The sequence below is a fragment of the Dreissena polymorpha genome, chromosome 11, assembly GCF_020536995.1.
Source record: "Dreissena polymorpha isolate Duluth1 chromosome 11, UMN_Dpol_1.0, whole genome shotgun sequence".
In the NCBI taxonomy this organism is placed as follows: domain Eukaryota; kingdom Metazoa; phylum Mollusca; class Bivalvia; order Myida; family Dreissenidae; genus Dreissena; species Dreissena polymorpha.
Window position 1 is genome coordinate 26365304 of NC_068365.1, and position 18769 is coordinate 26384072.

At 34.7% G+C, this 18769-nt stretch overlaps 1 protein-coding gene and 2 long non-coding RNA genes across 10 annotated transcripts in view; 2 read left to right on the plus strand and 1 right to left on the minus strand.

Moving 5' to 3' along the window:
- Nucleotides 1-18769, plus strand: part of LOC127850702 (diacylglycerol kinase zeta-like) — a 234123-nt gene that overhangs the window by 125639 nt on the left and 89715 nt on the right. For 3 of the 8 annotated variants that reach the window (XM_052383959.1, XM_052383964.1, XM_052383966.1), the window contains 2 exons: nucleotides 480-536; nucleotides 18422-18463. In XM_052383959.1, the coding sequence (XP_052239919.1) occupies nucleotides 480-536; nucleotides 18422-18463 (99 nt within the window). Of the gene's footprint in view, nucleotides 1-479; nucleotides 537-18357; nucleotides 18379-18421; nucleotides 18464-18769 lie in introns of all 8 variants that reach the window. The other 5 variants (XM_052383962.1, XM_052383963.1, XM_052383967.1 and 2 more) reach the window with 2 other exon arrangements.
- Nucleotides 1425-1867, plus strand: LOC127850718 (uncharacterized). The gene is made up of 2 exons (XR_008035428.1): nucleotides 1425-1615; nucleotides 1761-1867. It is a non-coding gene; the product is annotated as an uncharacterized LOC127850718 (long non-coding RNA).
- Nucleotides 8424-10048, minus strand: LOC127850717 (uncharacterized). Its single transcript, XR_008035427.1, has 2 exons — nucleotides 9728-10048; nucleotides 8424-9110 (listed from the first exon to the last, which is right to left on the minus strand). It is a non-coding gene; the product is annotated as an uncharacterized LOC127850717 (long non-coding RNA).

Below are 18769 nucleotides of genomic sequence, written 5' to 3' on the forward strand. Positions count from 1 at the left end.
TAGATTACACCTATAAAAATTGGGGTCACTAAGTCAAAGGTCACTGTCACAATAAGTGTGAAAATCGTTTCCTAAAAATAACTTGTCAATAAATTGATCAATTGGTTTAATACTTCACATTTGCATTGGCTTTTGACTGTAGATGATCCCTATTGAAATTAGGGTCACTTGTTCAAAGGTCAAGGTCAATGTGACACTAATATGATAAAATAAACTCTGATGGTCATTTTTTTGCAAAACTCTTGTGTCAATGCCCTGTTTTGGGAGGGGGCATCTGTCTCCAACCGCAGTGCTCTTGTATATCGGTACTTCTGTGTTCATTTGGAGAGTTGCTTAGTTAAATATTGATGAGTTACTGTCCCATAGCTCATGATACTAAAGTTCTTTCATTTTTGTCTCATTTATAATAATACATCATTAAATGATATTTTAGGCCTATACACATTCGTTTTATAATATACAAAGGTTTATGTTTACAGAAAAACCTTAAATGCAAGCCAACATTCCGAGAGGCCGGGGTCCGTAACTATAGAGAGGTAAGTTGTTTTCATTTATTTCTACCATAGCAACCTCCATTGCAACCCTTTATGCATGGTCATGGATGATATCTGTTATCATCATTATTATTCAGAATCAAATTTGCAGGGATTGAGATAAGCACAAGATGATACATTTGTAATCATGCATGCTCAGATTTTTCAGAATTTCTAAATTTTTATAGACAGTCTTCTTTTTTCAGGCTTGCAAATATATGCACATGTATTTGGGTTTGCTTGGTCAAATTGTTAATTTCTATGAATGCATGCAATGTTTGCACATGTCATGACAGCATGTTTACCAAGTGCCCTGTGCAGTATTGTCTTAAATGAATCACTTTGAAATCAGAAGATGCCTTCAATACTCTGGTTACAGATGGTGGTAACAGGGGATAACATGTTCTGTGATGACTTTTATTCTTCATTTATCTGTGGACAAAAGTGATGAAATGCATTCTGAGAAACAATGTTAGTTTTATATTTTTTCTGACATTTAAAGTGAGTAAACTGAACAATTTTGCAAATGCTTAATTGTTTTGTTTGCTTCCAGTAGGGATGGCAACCGATATTTGAGAATACTGGAGATTAAGTTTCACCTGTTGCTGTGTTTGTTGTTTTTGTTGATAACATAGTGACACCCACAGTCTATTATCAAGTGTATTATAATGCACTCCAGACTTATTATAGAAATCTCAGGTGATTAATACATGACAAGAGCATATATATATCAACATTTTGAGTACATAGTTTTTTATAATTGAGCAAAGGCAGATTTAACATTTTAATTAACACAATTAATGTTAGCAAAATTAATGTTGATACATATAATATTTATTAAAGAACTGTGCAACAAATTCTTATTTGAACTGGTGGAAAATATTTGTTTCATTAGTAAAAGCAAATCGATTAAAGTGATTGCTGGTAAAGTTCATGCTTTTTATGCCCCCCTTCGAAGAAGAGGGGGTATATTGTTTTGCACATGTCGGTCCGTCGGTCTGTCATTCCGTCGGTCCGTCCACCAGATGGTTTCCGGATGATAACTCAAGAACGCTTAGGCCTAGGATCATGAAACTTCATAGGTACATTGATCATGACTGTCAGATGACCCCTAATGATTTTCAGGTCACTAGGTCAAAGGTCAAGGTCACAGTGACTCGAAATAGTAAAATGGTTTCGGGATGATAACTCAAGAATGCTTAGGCCTAGGATCATGAAACTTCATAGGTACATTGATCATGACTGGCAGATGACCCCTATTGATTTTCAGGTCACTAGGTCAAAGGTCAAGGTCACAGTGACTCGAAATAGTAAAATGGTTTCCGGATGATAACTTAAGAATGCTTAGGCCTAGGATCATGAAACTTCATAGGTACATTGATCATGACTGGCAGATGACCCCTATTGATTTTCAGGTCAAAGGTCAAGGTCACAGTGACTCGAAACAGTAAAATGGTTTCCGGATGATTACTCAAGAATGCTTACGCCTAGGATGATGAAACTTAATAGGAATATTGATCATGACTGGCAGATGACCCCAATTGATTTTCAGGTCACTAGGTCAAAGGTCAAGGTCACAGTGACTCATAATAGTAAAATGGTTTCCAGATGATAACTCAAGAATAATTAGGCCTAGGATCATGAAACATCTTAGGTACATTGATCATGACTGGCAGATGACCCCTATTTATTTTTAGGTCACTAGGTCAAAGGTCAAGGTCACAGTGACAAAAACATATTCACACAATGGCTGCCACTACAACTGACAGCCCATATGGGAGGCATGCATGTTTTACAAACAGCCCTTGTTTTATGTTGCAATGTAGGTTTTTATGTATGTTAACTTTTTGAACAATAGATAGGTATGTATATTTTTAGCTCACCTGAGCAAAACGTGCTCATGGTGAGCTTTTGTGATCGCCTTTTTCCGTCGTCCGTTGTCCGTCGTCCATTGTGCGACGTAAACATTTGCCTTGTTCACTCTCTAGAGGCTACATTTATTGTCAAATCTTCATGAAATTTGGTCAGAAGATTAATCCCAATAATATCTTGGATGAGTTCGAAAATGATGCCCGTGGATTGAAAAACATGGCCGCCAGGGGGCGGGGCATTTTTCCTTATATGGCTATAGTAAAACCTTGTTAACACTCTAGAGGCCACATTTATTGTCCAATCTTCATGAAACTTGCTCAGATACTTTGTTCCAATGATATCTTGGATGAGTTAAAAAATGGTAGCCTTTGCTTTAAAAACATGGCTGCCAAGGGGCGGGGCATTTTTCCTTATATGGCTATATTAAAATCTTGTTAACACTCTAGAGGCCACATTTATTGTCCGATCTTCATGAAACTTGGTCAGAACATTCATCCCAATGATATCATGGACGAGTTTGAAAATGATGCCGGTTGATTGAAAAACATGGCCGCTAGGGGGCGGGGCATTTTTTCAAATATGACTATAGTAAAACCTTGTTAACACTCTAGTTATGTTATAAAGTGCTGCTTTAATGTATTCTTACAATGAAGACAATGTTAAGTTAATATCCTTCCTATTTTGCATATTAAACTTGCAATAATCTATAGATTCTTAAAAATAAATAACACCATTAATTCATAACCTCTTTAAAATTATTTATTTAATTCAGTTGCCCAATCTTCATGAACTTTGGTCAGAACATTTGTTTCCTGTGTAGTAAAGTTTGGTTTTATTATGTCATTATTATGTACCATTAACTGTATTATTTAATTTTTCATAACACAGAATTTTCATAATTAACATAACTGTTTTAGTCATTATTACTTATGGTAATCCTATCAACTAAGAGATAGCTGAAAGAAAGACAACATGTACACAATTTTGCAGTATCTATCTCCCTTGTTTAACCTGCTGAGTCATGTTTCCCAATCTATTTTTACTTCTGCTCTAGAATTTGTTAGACCCCTTGGTTTCAAAACACTTAAAGGGTAAATACTTCAAAATGCATATTTTGCTAGTATAATGACATTTTTAGCTCATCAATGTTTTTTTTTAAATTATGAGCTTTTGTCATCACCTTGGCGTCGGCGTCGGCATTGGCGTCCGGTTAAATTTTGCGTTTAGGTCCACTTTTCTCAGAAAGTATCAATGCTATTGCATTCAAACTTGGTACACTTACTTACTATCATGAGAGGACTGGGCAGGCAAAGTAAGATAACTCTGACATGCAATTTGACAGAATTATGTGCCCTTTTTATACTTAGAAAATTGAAAATTTTGGTTAAGTTTTGCGTTTAGGTCCACTTTTCTCAGAAAGTATCAATGCTATTGCATTCAAACTTGGTACACTTACTTACTATCATAAGGGGACTGGGCAGGCAAAGTGAGATAACTCTGGCGTGCATTTTGAAAAAATTATGTGCCCTTTTTATACTTAGAAAATTGAAAATTTTGGTTAAGTTTTGTGTTTAGGTCCATTTTATTCTGTAAGTATCAAAGCTATTGCTTTCATACTTGCAACACTTACTAACTATCATAAGCGGACTGTGCAGGCAAAGTAATGTAACTCTGACTGGCATTTTGACATAATTATGTGCCCTTTTTATACTTAGAGAATTGAAAATTTGGTTAAGTTTTGTGTTTAGGTCCACATTATTCATACAGTATCAAAGCTATTGCTTTCATACTTGCAACACTTATTAACTATCATAAGGGGACTGTGCAGGCAAAGTTATGTAACTCTGACTGGCATTTGAAAGGAATTATGGGCCCTTTATACTTTGAAAATTTGGTTAAGTTTTGTGTTTTGGTCCACTTTACCCCTTAAAGTATCATAGATATTGCTTGCATACTTGGAACACTCGCAAATTATCATAAGGGTACAGTAAAAGGACAAGTTGCATAACTCTGGTTGTCATTTTTACGGAATTATGGCCCTTTTTGACTTAGTAACTTTGAATATATGGTTAAATTTTGTGTTTCGATCCACTTTACTTCTTAACTATTAAGGCTATTGCTTTCAAACTTCAAATACTTTCATGCTATCATGAGGTTCCTCTACCTGGCAAGTTGAATTTTACCTTGACCTTTGAATGACCTTAACTCTCAAGGTCAAATTATTAAATATTGCTAAAATTGCCATAATTTCTTTATTTATGATTAGATTTGATTGATACTTTGACAAAACTACTCTTACCTGACATACCATCCCCCGTGCCCTCCCGCCCCCCCCCCCCCCCCCCTCTATTTTATTTTTTTTTTTTTTTTTTAAGATCATCTCACAAATGTACACCACACCCTCACACTATACCCCCCCCCCACCCGACACCACCCCCAAATTATTTTTTTTGAAACTGTTAAAAAACACAAATATTTATTATTTTTATTTTATGTTTGAAATACCGTCCAACCATATCACTGTAGAATCCCCCCTTCCCTATCCGAATCCCACCCCCCCCCCCCCCCCCCCCCCTAATTTTTTTTTTTTTTTTTTATGTTAAGATCATCTCACAAATGACCACCACACCCTCACACTATACCCCCCCCCCCCCCCACCCCACCCTCCCAAATTATTTTTTTTGAAACGGTTAAAAAACACAAATTTTTATTTTTATTATTTTATGTTTGAAATACCGTCCAACCAACACACTGTAGAATCCAGCCCTCCCCCCATCCGAATCCCACCCCCCCCCCCCCCCCTAATTTTTTTTTTTTTTTTTTTTTTTTTTTTAAGATCATCTCACAAATGACCACCACACCCTCACACTATACCCCCCCCCACCCTACCCTCCCAATTTTTTTTTTTTTGAAACGGTTTAAAAAACACATTTATTGTTTTGTCACATTTGTTGTCAGTTTGTAGCAAATAAATCTATAATGGGAACTATTACTGATAAGCCATCTCTGAGAAATTCCCTGCATATATTGATAATTGCAGTTAGTAACTTTTTACCACTCAGCTTTCTTAGCCTACCTTTTTAGTGTCTGATACAGTTAGAAAACCAGCATGAGTTGCCCTAAACAAATTGATAATGACCACAGACTGACAGAATTATGATTCCTAAGTACTTAATTAACCTCTCACTGTGCTCTATGCCCGATGTTAATATCAGTGGTCAGTAATAGACAATCCCAGAAATCGATACCTCCCGGATTACCCGCCCCTGAATACTCTCGGGCGCCTCCAAAACGGTACTGAAGAAATAAACATGGACCTATATATGTGTGTATAGGTCCCTACGCAAAACAAGGAAGCGAAACGGTTTTATCAAATATATTTGAGGATTTAAAGAGTTGTTGTTATTTATCTGACAAGCACATAATAGTTCGTGTTTTAAAAAAAATATAAATTACGTAATTATATAGTAGAAATAAGGTTCATTTGCATTCGTTTAAAAGTAATAAAACACAGCATGGACATGGACATCATGTGTAGGTCCCTGGCATAAATAAGGTCTTGATTGTCATTTAACATGTTATTTAAAGGTGACGCGTGATATCTTATCTTAATTTCGGTATCTACACATGTGCAGACATGTGGTGTCACGGGCAAACCCATAAACGCTTTTAATCCACACTTGGAACATCGTCTCCCATTCAGCGAATTTGTTCACGCCTTTATCGATGATGTTTTTTTTCAAGAGATGTGTGTTGCTGTCATTAATAAACCGTAATTAAAGTAAAATAAATCACTTATTTTGTTCGCGTTTGTATTTTTTAAGCGTAAATTTAGACCGTTTTACGAAAATTTAATAAAGACATACATTAAGGAAATCTAGAGAACACAATTGGAACTATTTAAGTTTATTTAAGGCTCATTATTTTTCATGTTGAACATTTCAATCGTGAATTAAGATGTTATTAAGAAAATTTAATAATATTTCAGGCAACATGTAAAATGTTATTTAAATAATAATATAAGAAAGTTGTAGACAAAAGCTGATATGTCCTTTTCAATAAAAAAGTATGACATATCCTGACATCTTGCACAGTTTTGCAAGCGAATAACTCTGATACTTGTTCATTTAAATCACAAAATTCATTTCCAGTTAGATATTTTTGTATTAGCTTGAGAGCGATTTTTAAATAAAAGCTTGCTAAAAACCACTTTAGTTTTAGACTAAACTAGATACATAATTTTAATTTAAAAAAATCTCTTCCTGAAATCTTACAGAGTTTCAATGTAATAAAGATATACGGAACAATTTTAGAATCACAAACTTCATTTCGGCTATAAATTTGTATATTACCTTTAAAATGACACTTACAAGGGAAATATTAATAGCGAAATGGTAACTGTTTAGACAAACAAAGATATGTATTATTCAATAAAAGAAGTCGTCTTCAGTCTTTAATCTGACAATGTTTCTTAATGAATATCTCCGGAAAGTATAGAAAGTATGACATTTAATAAGAAACAATATAGGCTTAAACAAAGGCAGAAATCAATATAATTGTCTACATCGACCTTAAATCTATCTAATTAATATCAAAGATCTATAAAAAAAAATTGGTCTGAATGGATGTTTCCAATCTTTATATATTGATAGATCTTTGTTAATATCTCCGGCACTATTTACGCTAAAATCACAACGTTTACTTCGGACTTTAGATATTTCTATGCCTTTATAACTATACTTGAATAATTTTATTCCATAAAGAAATAGTTAAATTTTAGACAAAGGCATTACTGAAAGGTATGCTTAAAAATGCCAACTCGGCCTTAAACATTACGTGTTGTCACTGAATATTGTTGCAGAGACACATATTTTATGAATCTATCGTGTATATTTTTTATTTAAATTATATTGATTTACGATGTGATACATATCGACACTTGGTTTCCTGTTTCACTTGTTTTCAATCCTACTGTGCGAAGTCATAAAGTACTGTTTATTGGAATAAAGCGGGTGTACACTATGATAACGTTGTAATCTGTCAAATTCTTCAGTACCGTTTTTAATCCCGGGTTACGTAATAGCCAATATGGCGGCGCCCATATTATTGATTCTGGGATTGTCTATACAAGCTAGTTGAAGTGTTTGATATATTTTATTTCACAGAAGGAGTATTAAATGCATGTTTTTAACAATTAACAAAAAATATGTAATTTAAATGGGAACTTCATATCAAAACAAGATTCCATAATAATTCACTTTATATAATCATATTTAAGATATGTTAACACATATCAAATGGATACTCTTTAAAAAAAATAAAGAAAGAATTTAAATTATAAGTTTCTGGAGATAGAAATTAGAATCAGAATAACCTTCAAAGTCAAGATTTATTACCTTTCTTATTTGCAGAGTTCATTTATCAAGATTTAATCATTTTCAGGCTTTTTGTATTGCCCGGGTGTACTTTGTCCAGGGTTTTCCATGGAAATCCATGGAAAATATGATGCTGGAGTATTCGGACTAAGTTTCCAGCCTTTTCCAGCGTCAATATTTAGAAAAAAAGGGTGGAAAATTGTCCATGGTATGTGGAAATAGCCTGGAATAGTTTCCATAGTTTTCCAGGCTCCCTGGAATAATTACCATGGAACAATTTCCAGGGTTTTCCAGCCAGCATGGAATAAATACCGTCCGAATACTCCATGTAATCTGGAAAACCATGGAAAACCATGGATTTTTTTCCAGGGTTTTCAAGATTACATGGAGTATTCGGACGGTATTTTTTCCATGCTGGCTGGAAAACCCTGGAAAATGTTCCAGGGTTTTTCCTTGTTTAATATTCCATGGATGCCTGGTATAACATGGAAAATTGTCCAGCGTTTACCATGGTCACTGAATAGAAAAAGAAATTTCTGGTCTAAAAACAATAATCATGTATTAAATGAATACAATAATCACAGCTTAAATAAATCATAATTTAAGGTTAGATTAAAACTAAACAAAAAATCAACATAATGCCTTAGTTTCTTCGATGTATTATTTTGTTCACAATTCATCAAAATATAACATCAGATTACAAATTGTGTTACATTTATTTAACAAATTATTCAGATCAAACAAGTGTTGTTTAATACATGCTTACAAAGCCTCTATGTCCATTATCATAAATCAGGCCCTTACATAACAGAACAGGCGCTACTTTAAAAGTTAAAAAGTATAATGCAACCTTCACAACATGTATTCAAAGTAACAAAATACAAGCAAGTCAAGTAATATACAGTAACAATTCACGAACCCTGTACAAACGATATACAAGAAACAAAATGAAAAATTTAAGTTATTTTAGCTAATTCATGTTTGTCACAATATATGTAGCTGCCCATGAGCACAAGGATACTATTTTTCTCAGCTTCTTTCACTTTAATGCAATTTAGGTGCTCAATTTCATTAAAATACTTTTATATAATTTTATTGTTCAAAGAAATTCAGAACATAATGCATGTACATGTATTACTTTCCAAGTGACAGTTTAAAATATAATTGCAAGTCTAAAACTTGTGTAGGCAGCTTAGTAAATTATAAGTACCCAGGTGGGATAAAATTACAGTTTTTAAAAACTTTTTTGTTAATTAGCTGGGCTTCAGTAGGTCGTGGATCTTTTATAGAACTTGTACTGCTGTTATACTGTACGGCTCCTGCATGATCTCTGAAAGAAAAACAAAGCAAACAATATTACAAGAAAGTCATAAGTTTTTTACATTCATCTGTAAAAGTAAATGTGCAGCAATCATATGATTGAATATCTATACTTCAATGCTCATTCATATTTTAATCTATTTTAGATATTTCATATCACTGCTCAATTCGGTACATGTGGCTTTTTTGTATTTGAGCGAACATTTACGATCCTAAGTAGTTAGCAATTATTTCTTTTCCATTTACTGAAATTTATTCTCTTAAAGTTTGCAAGCGGGCTTTAATCTACTTGCAAACAGGCAACCACACAGGAAAACTGAGACTTTCAAGTGAATAAATTGGTGATTTAACTTATATTTTTATATGACTCTCTTTTATTTTGAAATTTATATTGTTAAATGCCCCAAAACAGGGTACACTAGCATGTATCTGGAAACTCAAACATACATGTATATAGGAATTTAATATTCAGATATTGCTATATGAAAGTTATGCTAATTTGCTAATTCATATAAAAATAACCTGTAATTGAAACTAGACCAAAATATTGGATACCAAAAAGACAAAATACTTTCAGGTGGTTAACACTAAATTACTTATATAAGCCCGGGGCATAACAATATTTACCATGAATTTGTGGCCATGTTAGTCCTCTTAGTAAATGCGCCAAAAGAGCCGCTTTGCTGTCTTGGGTTATTTCCCTGCCAAACTCTGCAGTATCTTTCATCAACTGGTCAGCTACAGTTAAAGCACATAATGAAAATGTATATAGAAAATAATTCAAGTATTGTTTTAAATATTTAGTAAAATGGTCTTTAAATAATAACTTACAATGAAGTTAATACATCACAAAGCATAGCATAACAAAATTTGTAGGTATGATTAGTACAAATTTATTATTGCTATAATTAGAATGATGTGTAATTCTATTGGTATGAAAATGCACAGTGAAACCTAAAAAACAATGCTATTGGTTAAATTAATTTATTTATAAACATTAACAGCATTAATGAGCATTGATTTCTCATCATGCACAGCACATAACTCCCTTAGCCTCAGTTCCCTAGCCATGCATTATAAACTTCCGATACTACATTCAAGGTTATTAAAATCTCCACATAGGACTTCCTTTATCAAGCTGCAAACTGCACTTAGTGAAAATGTGTGTGACAGCTGCTTTTAAACTTCTATATTTGCCATACTTTTACCTAAAATGTCACATAAAAAAGGTCTACAATGATGACATAAGAAGAATAAATTTAAAGGAATATTTAGAAATAATGAAAAGCACAAACCTTCAGTTGTTGTCCTATTCCTAGACAGACTTCTGAAACACTTGTATGCATCACTTTTTAACAACATTTCATGTCACTTTCCAAATGATATCCATACATTATTATTTTAAGAAATTCTTGTTAATGGAAAAACTCATTAACTCTACTGTTTGTGAACATTACATTAACTTCATTTTAACAACAAGTTTAACCTGCATATTTTACAATACGCCTGCTCCAGAATTTCAATCTAACAGGTAAACTTTCTGTATTTGAACTCAGCCAATCAGAAAAGGCTGTGATATTTTATAACCAATAGATTAGCAGCAGACATATCTGACTCACACACAGGTTTATCAGATAGTTTGTTAATTGCAAACCTGGACTGTAGTTAAATATTGAGTGTGTATACACCTTGAACAGGGTTAAGGAATTTAAACTTGTAGACATTGCTTTGAAAGTTACTACTATTACTTCTACTACTAGTACTACTACTACTACTACTACTACTTCTGCAAAACTACTACTACTATTACAACAGCCACAACAACAACAACTACTACTACTACTACTACTACTTCTACTACTACTGCTACTTCTACTTATATTACTACTACTACTACTACTTCTACTACTACTACTATTACTTCTACTAAAACTGCTGCTACTACTGCTACTACTACTACTACTGCTTCAACTACTACTACTGCTTCAACTACTACTACTACTACTGCTACTGCTGCTGCTACTGCTGCTGCTGCTACTACTCCTGCTGCTGCTGCTGCTGCTACTACTACTACTGCTACTGCTGCTGCTGCTGCTACTACTACAACTCCTGCTGCAGCGACTACTACTACTACTACTGCTGCTGCTGCTGCTGTTACTACTACTACTACTACTACTACTACTACCACTACCACTACTACTACTACTACTACTACTACTACTACTACTACTACTACTACTACACTACTACTACTACTACTACTACTACTACTAGTACTTCAACTACTATTGCTACTACTACTGCTACTACTACCTACTGATGCTGCTGCTACTGCTACTACTGCTGCTGCTGCTACTTCTACTACTACAACTTCTACTACTACTACTTCTACTACTACTACTGCTGCTGCTGCTAATGCTACTTCCTTAACTACTACTACTACTGCTGCTACTAGTATTGTTATTATCCCCACGCTTTTTGAAAAAAAGGTGGGGATATTGTGGTGATCTCCGCCGTCCGTCCGTCCGTCCGTCCGTCCGTCTGTCCGTCCGTCCTGGCCACTATCTCCTCCTACACTTAAAGCACTAGAACCTTGAAATTTACACACATGGTAGCTATGAGCATATGTGCGACCCTGCACTATTTGGAATTTTGATCTGACCCCTGGGTCAAAAGTTATAGGGGTTGGGGTGGGGCCGCGTCAGAAATTATCACTCATTTTTTTAGGTTATTTTACATTTACTTCTTTATTTCTACACCGATTCACTTCAAATTGATACTGGACCTCACCTATGACAATACGGTCAATCTCAACCATGCATGGCCCCATTCCCAACCCTGGGGCGCCCCGCCCACATAGGCCACACCCACCAAAAATTTCCATTTACTATAATTTTTTCATTTCTACACGGATTCACTTCAAATTGATACTGAACTTTTGTTATGACATTAGGGTCAATCTCAACTATGCATGGCCCCAATCCCAACCCTGGGGCGCCCGCCCACATAGGCCACACCCACCAAAAAATTCCATTTACTATAATTTTTTCATTTCTACACGGATTCACTTCAAATTGATACTGAACTTCTCTTATGACATTAGGGTCAATCTCAACTATGCATGGCCCCATAACCAACCCTGGGGCCCCGCCCACATAGACCACACCCACCCAAAATTGCCTTTACTATAATTTCTTCATTTCTACACCGATTCACTTCAAATTGATATTGAACTTCTCTTATGACAATACAGTCAATCTCAACTATGCATGGCCCCATTACCAACCCTGGGGCGCCCCGCCCACATAGACCACACCCACCCAAAATTGCCTTTTACTATAATTTCTTCATTTCTACACCGATTCACTTCAAATTGATACTGAACCTCTCTTATGACAATACGGTCAATCTCAACTATGCATGGCACAATTACCAACCCTGGGGCGCCCTGCCCACATATGTCACACCCACCCAAAATTGCCTTTTACTATAACTTCTTCATTTCTACACCAATTCACTTCTAATTGATGATGAACTTCTCTTATGACAATACGGTCAATCTCAGCTATGCATGGCCCCATTACCAACCCTGGGGCACACCTAGGTCAAACATTCGGCGTGGGGATACGCGTCGGCCTCTGCCGCGCCATTTCTAGTTTTTATTTATTCTACTATTGCTACCATTACTGCTACTATTCCTGTAAATGCTAAAACAACAACACAATAATAACTGCTACTACTGCTACTGTCACTTTAATTTGCACCAATAGTATAATTATCAGTAGTTTAACTGCTTGTACAACTTATACAACAACCACTTTTACTTCTACTCCTACAACATATTCTACTGCCAGCCTCAGCATTACTACTTCTACCACTACTACTACTACTATAACTACTACTATTTCTGCCCAAACTATGCACATTGTTTTATGTTTTATTCATATGTTGTGTAAATTGTTGAACTCTGATTTACTTTGAATAAAATGTGTTGCATTTTTATAAGTTATTTTCTCCTCTTAAGTCTAAGTTTTTTCCAGGGTCAGCTGAAAATGTTTGAGTCTTTTCCATGCTTAAATAATTCTATGTTCCACTTTCCATGCTATCTGGAAATATTTTCCATGGTTATCCAGCCTAAATCCAGCGTTTTCCATTCCTTTTCCATGCTTTTCCATCCAAGGCTGGAAAATGCTTGGGAAAAAAGTCCACGTTTCATGGACATTTCTAGAACAAAACCCTGGAAAACCCTGGAAACTGTTTCAAATTCCAGGGATTTCCATGGAATTCCATGTTATACCATGGATTTCCAGCCTAAGTTCCATGATTACCCTGGACAATGTACACCCGGGTAAAACAATGTCAGAAAATTGAAAATAAAACGGTAATGAATGATACACAATATTAATGAAATGAAATATAAAATCGATACATTTTCATATTTCTTAATTGTTTAGTGTAAAACAGCCTACTGTTGAATAATATGTTTATAAAATTATATTTAAGTAAACGGCAGCGGTGTCATCCTGACCGGAAATAAGTGTTTGTCGAATAAATATTTCCGCATTACATAAGTGCTCACAAAGTAACATAACCCGTAACCATCCCGTGACCGGTTCACTTGCGTAAGCAAACGAGACCGCAATACCACACCTGGATACGACAGTTGAGTTCGAAAATGGTTTGAATTGAAAAAAAACATGACCGCCAGGGGCGGGGGGGGGGGGATCCTATATATAGTTAAAAAGCTTGTGAACACTCTAGAATTCACATTTTTTGCCTAATCATTATGAAATTTTGTCAAAACATTAGCTATGTGGATGTCTCGGACGAGTTTGAAAATGGTCGTGATAAGTGGAAAAACATGGGCACCAAGTGGTGGGGCAGTTTTCTTTATATGTATAAAGTGAAAACATGTGAACAGTCTAGAAGACACATTATCTTCATGAAATTTGGACATATCTCGGAAGAGTTCAAAAATGGTTCAGGTCTGTTAAAAAAAACATGGCCGCCAGGGGGCCATTTGTTGTTCATTCTTCATGAAACTTGGTTAGAACATTATTGTGTTTCATTGATATCTTGGGCTGCAAAGAACAGGTCATTTCTTTTTATCTCAGGTGAGCGACTTTGGGCCTTTCAGGCCCTCTTGTTATATTTTAATACAATAAATTGTACATGCACATTGCATGTTATTGTATTATAATACACTGAAAAGTGAATATATGACACGGAATCTCGTATATTGTGAGAGCATCTTGGATCTAGATTTTTCTTTAACCTTTCATTTTCGTCTCACTACTTTCAGGGAATTAAAATATAGTGTCACCCAGCGAGTTGCTTGATTTATTGCTCCATTATAATCGATCAGAGGCTAACCCACACTGGGCGTGTTTGACATTTATATTCTGATAATCTATTGTAATACTGTCTGCTATGCAATTGAAAACCTGACAGACAAAGAGAAATCAAATAAGTAAGTCAGACAATTTATATGCTTCCAAATGCAAGTTTTATTATAGGCATTATAGAATTTATTATTGTTTTATAATAGAAATAAAATTTCAGTTTTGCTCCGGTTTCAGAAATAATGTGTACATTTTGCCTTAAATTTTATTTTTATTCACTGTACCATTGGCTGTTATAATGTCTGAACATTGCCTAACAAGTGCACCTCATGTAACCTGATTTGCTGATGTTCAACTGGAAAACCCCCTTATCATAATTCATAGTACACTTAACTCTTTAAAAAAAATGCACATGTTGGGCTTATGAAATATTGAACACATTTATTGTTAATATTGGCCAAAGATGTGTATTTTTCATACAAAAGTCAGGTTTAAATAGGGTTTATATGCCTGTATTATGGAATGAAATGATGTCAGCATACTTAAATGATATTGAGGTAAATAATGTTTGTAACTGACATAAAAGAACTCTAATCATGAGACAAATATTAATACCAAAATTCATTTTGTTTGATAAAAAAGTAACCTCTAAAATTTCTGTAGTTATTCTTTGTCTGAATCTTCTGATCTGTAGCAAACGTCACACAAGTATCATTGGGACAATTTTCTTCTGACCACGTTTCATAAAGAATGGACAATAAATGTGGCTTCTAGAGTGTTAACAAGGTTTTAAAGCCATACAAGGAAAAATGCACAGCACCCTGGCGGCCATGTTTTTCAAGCAACAGCAACCATTTTTGAAGTCATCCAAGATAAAATTAGGACAAATCCAAGTTTCACGAAGAATGGACAATAAATGTGGCCTCTAAAGAGTGTTCACAAGGTTTAACTATAGCCATTTAAGGAAAAATGACCTGCCCCTTTTGCGGCCATGTTTTTCAAGCAGCTGGAACCATTTTAAACTCATCCAAGATATCATTGGGAAAAATCTTCTGACCAAGTTTCATGAAGATTGGGCAATAAATGTGGCATCTAGTGTTGAAGGCAAATGTTGACCATGATTACAAACAATGGGAATAATTAAGGCCATCACAAAAACTCCCTATGAGCACATTATGCTCAGTTAATCTAAACACTCATTATACTTAAGAGAGCTAAATATTATTATTATAATAATAAATCCCACAGTATGAATTAAACACCTGCTCTTTCAAGGATATCAGACAATTATTCTTCAAATCCCTACTTTGACAGACAGTCTGTTGACTAGGAATATGATGCAGAAAACATTCTTCTAATGTTTCACTAAAGGTGCAAGAGGCATTGATCACTTAGTCCCAGATGTATTTCAATTCAATCATAGATCTTTTCAATTGTTTTTACAAACATCCACAGTATCCATAAATTACCAACACAAGTCTGAAAGAAATACCCTGGAGTATATATCCAAGACATTTAATACATTAACGATTTAGAAATTAACATCTATCAAAGTTATTGAGTACCATTTGTCATTACAGAATTATTCAATTGATTATGCACATGCATATTTTTTCATGTGAAAATCCTTTTAAGTTCAGTTTATATGCTTTTGGACAAACCTATAATGATCTGAAAACAATTGAAAGATATAGTCTCATACAGTAATTACTGGGAGCCAGGGATGGCAACATTAAGAAAAATGGGTTTTTGAATATCGGTAATCAAAGCATTTTTATATTATATTCTTTATGTATTTAACTTTGCTGGTAGAATCCTTTTTACACTGAAACTAAAATAATGCAAGGATAACGTGGTTCACCCCATGAACCCGCTTTATAAACAGTTTTTGCATTTTAAGTTCAGTGCTTATATATTGCCAATGATTACTAATTATGACAAGAATTCAGGTGAGCATCTGGGTACTCTTGTTTTGATTAAATATTTGCTCTTTTTTTAACAAAGAGAAGGAAACCAGAATATATAGTAAGAATGTTATACTTAGAGTTCAACAGACATGCATTTCCATGATCAATTCATTTTAATTTATTATCCATTAGGCCGTTTATTGGAACTAAAAGAAACTACGATATTGGTTTTTAGAATTAATGAAAGCGTTGTGTCAGACTGTTATGTAATAACACACATAATTTATTGTTGATAATCTCTGTGAAAGAAATATAATATGGACTGATTTTAATAAAGAAATTGTGTAAATCATGGAGAAGAATTCTTGAGAAAATTTTCTTGTAGTAAACATTGGCTCAAATTACAGAAATATCTTCAATAGAAATGCATGCTTGGGTTTATTGGAAACTGAGGTCAGGTATGTTGTTTTATACTCCTGGATTGTGCCATCCAGTATCATCATAAACATTAATCCTGACCTATTATCCGCCGCCATAGGCGGAGGGATATTGTTTTGGCATTGTCCGTCCGTCCGTCCTTCGGTCCGCCCGTCTGTCTTTCCGTCCGTCCGGAGCCATATCTTGGAAGTGCTTTGGCGGATTTCATTGAAACTTGGTATGTGTATAAATATGGATAAGAGGATGATGCACGCCAAATGGCATTGTACACCATCTGTTAATAACAGAGTTATGGCCCTTTGTATTTTGAAAAAATGCTTTTTTGTGTGTCCGGAGCCATATCTTGAAAGTGCTCTGGCCGATTTCATTGAAACTTGGTATGAGTATATATATGGATAAGAGGATGATGCACAAAAATGGCATTGTACACCATCAGTTAAGAACGGAGTTATGGCCCTTTGTACCTTGAAAAAATGCTTTTTTGAGTGTCAAATATAACACTTTTGTGTCCAGAAGCATATTTGCGGGGGATATCAATTCAACAAATTTGCTTGCTTATTTTAGCTTTACTACATCAACAGCCTCAGGGTTGTTAAAACACTCTCAAGTCTGTTTGTTGTGTAGAACCGGTACAGTACAGGAAACTGAGATTGAAACTGGGTCATATGAGTTCAAAAACTAGGTCACTAGGTAAACAAAAAAACACAACATGTTAATACTCTAGAAGTCACTTGTGTGGTCCAATCTTCATGAAACAGCTCACATTTCTTGTTTCAGAGTGGGCTAGTTCCTTTGGGTCTCAGGTGAGAACCCTATAGAGCCTATGACACTCTTGTTGAGATTTTTCGCAGTGTATTTGCAGTTTCTTGAAGCCATTTCACATGGTTTGAATATAGTTAGCAAATTTTTTTTTATTGCATTTACAAATGTCACATTTTGTGACACATGCCATATGTAAGATTAAAACAAGTTAATCACATTAAGGTATACATTTAAACACGGAAAAGTAATTCCTATTTTTAACATTATGATGTAGCTCAGAACATATAGCTGAAAATTTCCACATTGTATAAATAAGGGAAGGTAAATTATTGAGTGTGGGACAAAGGTCTTCTATATCCATCAAGGCTTAAAAACAACCAATCAAGAGATGTACCTAGCACCCAAAATTTTATTATTGCTGAGCATGATACAATTTATTAATTTTTTTGCACTTGTCTTCTATTAAATTTATCCTATTATTAAATTTATCCTATTATTCTGTGCTCATTATCATGTAAACGGTGTCATTACATTAACAAAATTAATTTCCCAGTTTGAACTGGGTTTTGTTTTTGTTTACTGCATAAATAATAACCATTATTTTCGTTTAACTTTAAATTTGAATTACAAAGCTTCTTAAAGAAACAATTAAGATCAAATGTGTCCTTAAAATAGCGATTGACTGAGTGTAGCTAATTTTATGTGATTGATGTGGCAGAAGTAATAGGATAAATGCCCTATGATATTGGTTGCAAGTGTTGTTATTCATACCAGCATGCTAACGGAACTGTTGTATTCCCTTTTCTAGAATGGGAATGGGCCTGGTCATGTACGTCAGTATAATTACAATATTCCACTCTCTTTCGTTGTAGCCAGACCCTGTACTTACCCCTCCGTATTGTTACAAACCTCACGTAAGTCCCCCACACTCACTGTCAACTCACACAGTCCAACACGTCCTGCTAGTCCACTGTTCCTTTGTCCACTGTTCGCAAGTCCCATGTGTTTGCAGGTCTGCAGCTTGCAGGTCTTGGCCCATATTCACCAAACAATCCTTGGACTTTAGCCTGAAAATAATGAATTTTCTTAAAACTGTTTTGTTTTACCAGTATAAAACAGTTCAATATGACATGGAATTTAACACTTCTCAAAAACAACTCATCATTTAAAACAATCAAATTATGACTTAAGCAGCATTTGTAGCCGTATAAAAAGTCAAA